Source organism: Eucalyptus grandis, chromosome 11 (assembly GCF_016545825.1).
Source record: "Eucalyptus grandis isolate ANBG69807.140 chromosome 11, ASM1654582v1, whole genome shotgun sequence".
Taxonomy (NCBI): domain Eukaryota; kingdom Viridiplantae; phylum Streptophyta; class Magnoliopsida; order Myrtales; family Myrtaceae; genus Eucalyptus; species Eucalyptus grandis.
The window spans coordinates 24,196,810-24,206,044 of record NC_052622.1 but is presented as its reverse complement, the minus strand read 5'-3'; the positions used below and the strand labels follow the sequence as shown (position 1 = coordinate 24,206,044).

At 42.3% G+C, this 9,235-nt stretch overlaps 1 protein-coding gene across 1 annotated transcript; it reads right to left on the bottom strand.

Annotated features, from left to right (window-relative positions):
* Nucleotides 1–6,193: 6,193 nt before the first annotated feature.
* Nucleotides 6,194–8,721, bottom strand: LOC104445698 (S-type anion channel SLAH1). The gene is made up of 2 exons (XM_010059609.3): nucleotides 7,774–8,721; nucleotides 6,194–6,685 (listed from the first exon to the last, which is right to left on the bottom strand). Exons 1-2 carry the CDS (start codon nucleotides 8,647–8,649, stop codon nucleotides 6,410–6,412), a joined length of 1,152 nt encoding a protein of 383 aa, XP_010057911.1. The 5' UTR covers nucleotides 8,650–8,721; the 3' UTR covers nucleotides 6,194–6,409.
* Between the last annotated feature and the right edge of the window lie 514 nt (nucleotides 8,722–9,235).

Sequence of the window (9,235 nt, the reverse complement as noted above, 5' to 3'; positions counted from 1 at the left end):
TCAGGATGCTACTTGGCTCGCAAAAATTCCAGTACTTCACTCAAGGAAAAAACACTTTAAGTTGAAGTATCTTCATATCTTTGAGCTGATAGATGATAACACGCTATCATTGAAAAAGATTCTTGGTACGAAAAAATATTGCAGATATGTTAACCTAGGGTGTCATAATTGAGAATTGAGGTTCTGCATTACCCTGTATCTAAGGTTAGTGATGAGGAGGTGCCACCACACTAGGACAATTTGGTTATAAAGACGAGTAGAGACTATTGCCATTTTGAAGATCAAATTAAAAGTAGGAGATGGATGGAGTTGTGAAGTTGTTTTTTATGGTAAAGTTTTTTTTTAAAATTTTTTTTTTGGTAAAGTATGGGGTTGTGAAGTTTGATAAATGAAAGAATTGTTAAAAAAGTGTACATATAATTTCCTCCATTACTCTATAACCTAAACTCTTGTCGTATATTAATATGATCTCTCTTGTAATTATAACTCGATATAATAGTTAAAAGATTACCTAGTATGGCATTATAATTTCCCTTAATTATTTTGAAGGATTTTTAACGTAATTATGCTTGCCTGATTCTATAACTATTCTCTTTTACGTTTCTCATTCCCAATAGAGGGGAGCTTTTTGTACATAAGCCCATATCCATCATCAATCTCAATTAAAACACTGAACTTACACCAAGCCGTGCGACTACATTTATACCAATTGAGATATGTGCATAACCAAAAATCCATATGTAGTCAAATAATTATATTGGACTATCATAAAGTGCCTCATATATAGTGAGTTTTTTTTTTTTCAGTAAACATAAAGTACTTTTGCTATTAATTGCTTCCAAATACAAAAAATTCTTTCAGAGCTCATTTACGTGTGCACTTTTTGCTAATGTTTTGCAGCTAGTGTTCTGTTTGGTAAGAAGTCAGGTAGTCTTGAAACCACCAACAAAAAGCTTTGCACACACCTCTTATCACTCAAACAACCCTCTCCTTGTCTCTCATTGCTGAGAGAGAGAGAGAGAGATCCCTCTCATGGACAATTACGATTGGTACATGACAAAAGATGGGAGTCGAGATCCTACTTTTTACCATTCTCTGTAAAATGTTAAATGTTAATTACACAAATTTTTTGCCATGCATTTCATTTAGATTTTATAAAACTAAACTTGTACACTTTCCCAAATCTTATGTTGGTTGAACATGATAAAACATTCATATTGCCCTCTGATCTCAAGCGTGTGAAGGAAATCATTGGACTTACGGTCAATTCATTTATTATATATGTAAATCCAAGATGCAAAAAATATGCCGGAGTTGTTCCTTATTAATTGGGTGACAGTACATGACAATTTTTGTTAGCTTGTTGATGCCAGTTGTAATATTAAAGATGAACGGAAAATAGTTAGACGCGTACAATCTTCTCAAGCATATCTTTTGAAAAAAAAATTTGAAAAGGACATCAGCTTTGGCTCCATAGTAAGACAATATCAACAAAGTCTACTTATAGTAGGCTTACATTGCTCTTTTAATTTTCTATTAAGCCCATATTTATTTATTGCTATTAGTTTATTATTAACTCGTTAGTTTGTGCATTTCTTCTCCATGACGTCACCCTCGTTCCCTTAAATTAGCGTTTCTTTCTTCCTCATCGTCACTTTGCACGCAACGACATCCATTTCATGGAATATTTTAATGAGACCAAACTTTCAAGGGTTTATTATAATACGAATATTAAATGTGCAGAGGATTCGCGATCATACTCTTTGACTATACATACAGTAATCACTGACAAATGAAGTTATAAACTGAATTTACTAGTAAGTATAAAAGGCTTGCTCGTGATAGGTTAAATTTTGAGTGTATCCTTCTAAAAAGATTTTTCATACGCAAGACATGACTTTTTAGTGTATGCCGCATTTAATTCAAAGACTGATTAGACATTGCTAGAATGTTGCAAGTGGGGCAGTGTCATTTGTAGTTAAGAACCGTGGATTAGAGAGGCTAGATAGACGTTTCCCTGCCAAGTATTGATGTGGAGGTGACCTAAACACAAGCTATTAGCCAAGGTTACTTCCTCTTGTTTGTTTGTGCATTTTTGTATAGATAACAATATATGATGAGTTGGATTCATGAGTGAAGAATATAACTTGGGTGTTGTGCCAAATAACACTTGCAAAGAAGGCATTATAGAACAAGTGGGTGTATGAGATCAAAGAAGAAACTGATGGCAGCAAGAGGAACAAGGGGAAATTTTTAGTGAAAGTTTTTCTCCAAATTTGTAAAACAGTTCGATGTGAAGATTGCACTCCTCCTTGGTGACTTAGAGGAGGGTATATATATATGGTATAATCAAAAGGTTTTCAAATTCTTGGTAAATAGAACTATGTTTGCAAGTTGAATGAAAGTCTGTATGATTTATAACAGGCTTGTAGATGGCGCTATAAGAAATTCAACACATTTATGTGTGATAACGAGTTCACTAGATGTGAAATAGACTATTGATGTTACTTCAAGAAATCTAATGGTTGCTATATTATTTGATTGTTGTATGTGAATGATATGATCACTGCAAGATCTAGCACGGGGGTAGATCAATAAATTGAAGCATCAATTGTTAGAGGAGTTTGAAATGAAGGACTTGAGAGCAGCAACTTGGCAACTCAGATTCCTGGCATGAGGATCATGTGAGATAGATTAGAAGGATTTAAAAGGGGAGAATTACCAAAAAGTCATAAACCTATTGTAATTATACCAATTTAGTCCTAAACTTTTTTTTTTTTAGCCAATTTAGTCCTAAACCTTTTACGATTGTGCCAATTCAGTCCATCCGGCCAAAATTGGCTGGCCGGCGCTAGCGTGGACACCGGTCGTCCGGTGAACGCCCGACGTGGAATTTTTAATTTTTTTTTTTTTCAATTTTTTTAATTTTTTCGAAATTTTAAATATTTTTTCAATTTTTTAATTCTTTTTTTCTTTCCATCATCTTCTTCGCCTCCTAGCCGGCCGGCGCGCCGGAGGCGAGGGCCCGCGAGGTCAGCCTCGTCGGCCCTTTAGCGAGGGCGAGGCCCCGCTAGATCCAGAGCTCGGCCCTTGCCAAATCCGGCGGGGCCTCGCCCGCTGTCCACAATGCGGCGGCTGATCGGAAGCCACGAGCTCGCTCGCACTCCGGAGGCGCAATCGCAAGGCATGGATTGAGGCGGAGAGAGAGAACGGTTCCGAGCGAGCAGCGAGGCGACCTCCTCAATCGGCGAATCTTCGGGTGACTATCCCTCTCTCTCTCTCTCTCTCGTTTGAAGTGACCGAGCGGCGGCGACGTAGCGGACGGTGACGGGTCACGCGGCGTGGTTGCAGTAAGCGCGGAGTACGCTCGGCCAATCGTGACCGAGACGTGGCGGCCGATAGGGTTTCGGGGGAAGACAACGGCGACGACGCGTGGGCGGCAGCTTGTCACTGTTCGTAGCGAGGTGCGGCACGGCGGCGTTGCTGGTCGGCGAGATGGCGTCGAGCTGGCTGCGACGGCTGACAGACAGCGATTTGTCTCGGGACAGCGTCGGGGCTACATCGAAGCAGATGCTGGCGGGCGGCAGCGACGCGGCGGAGATCCAGTGCAGCGACGGCGTCGGGGGGTTTGGGCAGCGTCGACGGCGCCTCCTTCCTGCTCGGATCTGGCCCCCTTCTTTGGTTTCTCTTCCTCTCTCCGGCCCTTCTTCGCAGATCTGGAACTCCCTTGCCTAGAACTCCTCCCCTCCGGCCAGATCTGAGACCTCCGACGGGGCCTCACCCTCGCCGAGTGGGGGCGAGGTTGGCGGGCGAGGCCTCGCCGGATCGGCGGGGCCTCGCCCTCGCGAGTCTCGCCGGCCCTCGCCTGCGGCCGGCCGGGAGCGAAGAAGATGATGGAAAAAAAGAATGCAAAAATTCAAAAAAATATTAAAAATTCGAAAAAAAAAATTAAAAATTTCACGTCGGCGTTCACCGGACAACCGGCGTCCATGTCGGCGCCGGGGTCAATTTTGGCCGGATGGACTGAATTAGCACAATTATAAAAGGTTTAGGACTAAATTGGCCAAAAAAAGAAGAAGCTTAGGACTGAATTGGCACAATTGCAATAAGTTTAGGACTTTTTGGTAATTCTCCGATTTAAAAGTTGTCTCAAGAAAAGTGCATTTGAGAAGGTGTTGGATAGATTAGAGTTCGTTCTACAAAACCCAAAAAAAGAACGCCTTAGAGAAGTCACTCCAACCTCTTGAAGGAATAGTCATTAAAGACAGATGAAGAGCAGGAGGATATTATAAATTATTGAGATATATCCTTTGATTCTTTATATCTCTCAAAATTATGTATATATCTCCATTAATTGTGTATATCTCTGATTAATTTAAAAATTAATAAAGTTTGTAAATAGGCACATGGACTCTTCATTATAGCACATAGAGACACACTGAGATACAGAAATTTCACAATTCTCTCTTCCACAGTATTCATTATCTGTTAGCTTGTTGACGCCGGTTGCAATATTCAAGATGAGCGGAAACCATTTCATGCATGCTATCTTCTCAAGCATGATTAAAGACAAGGGAAAGGACATCAGCTTTAGCTCTATTCAAAGACACCGTATTATCAAAGACACCGTCTTATCGAAGTCTACTTTCCTTAGGACCACGTCGATCTTCTAATGGATTATTCACTCATAGTTTTATGTGTTGCTAACTCTTGCTTGTTTATCCATTTCCTCTCCATTCCGTCACCCTCGCTCCCTCAGTTTTGTTTTTCCCTTGCCGTCATTTTGCATGTAACGACCACAATTTTGAGGGTTTTTTTTTTAATAAAAAAGAAAACCAAACTTTCAAGGTTTATTATGTTATGAGTATTTAATCTCTGGGTGTTTCGCGATCATGCTCTCGGACAACGTATATAGTTTTCTTTGACAAACGAAGTTGAAAACTGAAGTTATTAGCAAAGAATAAGAGGCTTAGCTGTGTTAGGTTAATGGCTTGAGTGTTTCCTTCTACAATATTTTTTTTTTTCACACGTAGGCTGTGATATTTTAGTATGCGCCGTATTTAATTAAAGACTGATTAAATATTGTTTGAATAAGAGTCTCTCCTTCATCGCTGAAATCGATGGTTTGAAATCTGCAATTGCTAGCGTTGTAAGTAGGGGGCTATGGTGGTAGGGTCCTATGCTAATCTCTCCCAAGATATAGTAGTCCGATTTAGGTGCCGTCCAAGCACTGTAGGACCCGAATAGCATAAGCAAAAGGGGCTCGGTGGATCCTCGGTCACCCAAAAAAAAAAACTATGCATTAGAGAGACATGAACCTATGCATTTGTAGTTAGGTTACATGCCAAGTATTGATTAGGAGCTTGACCTAAACACGAAGTTATTAGCTCAATTTATTACCTATTACCGATGGCATCTATATAGCCAATGTCACTTCCATGATGAAGAAAGATGTTTTTTGAACTCATTTTGTCATATCGTGTGATCGATAGTTATCAAAATTCAGTCTCTATTAGAATGTCCAATCAAAACAAGGTGGAAGAAAACCACATGTATATATAATATATATATATATATATAAACCTTATAGATAAGTGATGTGGGATACTTTAATGCCTCTCTCATGTAGGAGCCAAAGTAGGAGAGGATTTGACAAACAGGGGGTGGCGCATGCGAAATAAACTAAGGTGGAACTTGGTTGTTATACCACATTAGAATGTCCAACCCAAAGCATAAGCTCATGAGGCGAGGCAAGCCAAATGTATCTAGGAGCACACGATCTCCATAAACAAGCGATGATGTGGGGTAATTTAACATCATGGATGAATGACTTTTAAAATTCTTGAAGGCCACATTAAACAAAGACTCAGCTTTACGGAGTTTTGAGTGATCAACAATCTATTAACAATTAAAACGATGTTGCTTTAATTTTAAGGGAAGAAGCTGGAATTGCATCCCTTAGAATTTGGCTACTTTCCTTTTAGGTAATCTTTTCGTGGATCAACCGATACGTTTAAATCTCCTATCTATCAGAGATTTGTATCAAGAAATTAAAGATGCTGAAGGTAGAAGAAGCGAGTTTCCTTAGCCCAAGTTCGAAGTGTATGCTCAGATCATCTCATACTACACACACTCGTGCCCACGGAGAGAGAGAGTAAACATGGTTAGCATATTTAAATGATAAATCACGCTGTCATTATAAAGTTTAAGCTTTTAGATTAATTGACAGTGGTCCTCCAAAATCGCACAAATACACTAATAAAATATCCCTGGTATTAAGAGCATGTGCACTAAGCACAGCGGTTGCTCCGTGAATGACCTAAAGATACAAACCTGTCGCGACATACATGTGTACTCTTCTTTAACCCCCCCTTAGTCATAAGTTACAGACTGGAAAAACCATCTGCGACTAGTTCCTCGCTCTCTTCCCCTTGTCAAAACGCAGGATCGGGTCGTCCTCGCGGAAGAGCCGCTCAGTGTTGAGCATGGTGAGCAGGATCAGGCCGAGGAGGACCAGGAACGAGAGCGCCGACAGCACGATCATGAGCCCCGAGGCAATCGGATCCTTCACCTCCTGCGCATACTCCGACGACGCCAAGGCGAGGAAGGTCAGCGGGAACGAGTACGCCCACCACGCGACGTTGAATTTCCTCATCGACTTCTTGAAGAGCGCCGGTCTGCATGCCTGTTTTGACACCACCACAAGACAAACCTAGTTCAATAATTTATAACAATTTACCCAAGATTAAAGAACGCATGTCAACTGAAACCCTAATTTATTGATCATACCCGATATTGCGTCATCTCTTTCAAAAGCAGCTGGCGGAAGCTGTATATATTAAAGATTTTTGGAGGTATTAATTAATAAAGGATGAGTATTTTGTAATTGGGGTCAAAAGTCACGCAAGAAAGTTGCGTAACCCAGTTGCCTTAATCGAGGGGGATATTTTAGTTTATTGAATGTTTTCTTGAGTGGGCTTGACATTTAGACCCTTAAGCTATGGTACGATCCATACAATAGAGAGCCAATTTCCCGGTACACAATTTCCACGGACGAATCTGATGAAGGGGACAAGAGAGAGTGGAAAGAAAAGGTTGCTAAAGAAACATCATAGAAAAACATGTACCACATGTTTTCCTAGTCACTTCAAGTTATGAAATTTCCTCGTCCAAAGAAAGGAGAAATTGGTTGAGCTCGATGACTAAGTTTGTCCACTTCAACATCATATGCGCACTTCTTCAATTTTCGGGAAAAATTTGCTTACACAAGCATCTTCTACTACAACTTGGAAGATTTTGGGTAAATATTTAGATTTATCTAATGATGGGTTGGCACGATTTGGTCCTGGATCAATACCAAATTATCATGTCTCGTTCTAACAGACAGCTCCCTTTAGTTTTTTACTTATGTCCTTTCGTTTGTCTATTAAAAATTTGATGGATTAGAAAAGTTAGTTGTCATAATACAATCTATTATTGTAATCTACCAAGTTATAAGTATTTTGGAGATATGGTTTGGGAGAACTTTCGCCAGATCACCTCTTCAAAGCCTAGTCATCATACTAGTCGATTGAAGATATTATATTATGAAATGCTATATAAATAATGAATTTAACCTAGACGTACCCCGACACCGACAACATCGAAACTCGAGAGATCAGCAACCCTGCACAGATTTTCTGTACTTTGATTGGTTGCAAATGATCCTGTTGCTGCAGCATGAAAGATTTGCGTATCAACTAGGGAGACGAAGGGAAGGTAAGTGCTGATTACCAGAGAGGTGAACAGAAAGAGGGAGAGGAAGAAGAGCATCTTCGACCCGATGTCGAACTCGCCGGCGATGGATTTCCAGGCGACGCTCGCCTTGCTCGGCGCGGCGAAGAACAGGAAGAACACAGGCCTCAGCATCGCCGGCAGCTTGTCCCCGCCCGACAACCGCTGGTACAAGGTGACGAAGAGTACCAGGTAATGCGCCATCCCAAGCGAGAACATACAGACCGCGGTCTCGCGCCACCCCATCTCGGCCGCGGCCCGCGCGCCCACCAGGTTCCCCACCACCGAGAGCTGGCTCGTCGGGTTGGCCACCATCGAGAGGAACCGCCTCTCGGTCGTAAACCACTGCCCGTAGACCTTTACGTCGAGCAGGATCACGGGGACCGCGAAGGTCCACCAGAGGACCAGGTACAACGTCGTCTTCGGCAGGTCCGACGTGAAGTCGGCCGCCTGGAGCAGCACGAGCCACGCTATCCACGGCGCGAACAGGTAGTTCACGCCGACGTGGTGCTGGAACTCCGCCCTCACCAGGCCAAAGTGAAAGAAACACCGGAGAATATAGAGGAACGAGAGGGAGATCTGGACCAGCAGAGCGAAGCCCCAGAAGATCATGAACGTCATGTGAGGGATCACATGAGAGAGATGCTCGAGGGGCAGCGAGTCGTCGGGCGTCGGCGACGGGCGGCGGAGGATCTTCCACAGCAAGGCCTGGCTCGCGAGGGAGAGGCTGATGCGGAAGTAGCCGGCGTGGAGCCGGGTCAGGATGGACGACTTGAGCGTCTTGGCGACGGGGACGAGGTGGTGCTCGGGGGTTCTCGCGCGGGAAGGGTCGATCACCGGCTGGAGCGGCGGTTCGTATCCGAGCTCCGATGCCATTCAACGGCGCCGGAGGTTGCAGTGGTGAAAGGTACTGTCTTCTCTAAGGTAGGTTTGGACGCTTTGGGTTGCGAGGTCTTGACGATATATATTGAGATGTGTAGGGACGGTTTATGTAGAAAATCAAGTCGATTACGGAACGAGTTTATAGTTTTTCTTTTCGATTTGGCCTTTTATTTGGATTTTGCGGTTAAGTTTAGTCAACCAACTTGGCCTCAGTTTAATGGATTTTCAAGAATATATGCCCGCAGCAGGGCGAATGGAAATGGACGTTTCGTACAAAGAGCAAAAACGTGACGAGGAGACTCTCCCCGCCCTTCGTTGAGTAATGAGTATTACTACCGCCCCTTGCGTTTCTGTCAAATCATGATGACAAGACAATTGCTTGCTTTTGCTTTTTTTTCTTCTTTTTATGTTTTTACGATCAAAGTTATCTTGATTCGAAGTGTCGAGATTGAGAAGATGATGATAAAGATGAAGATGAAATGAATCTAGTTACAGAAGAATCCACGAATGAAAAACTCGAATCACTTTTATTCCAATAAGACTGTACTATCAATCCTCTGTTCTTCCTCTCCTGTTTCTA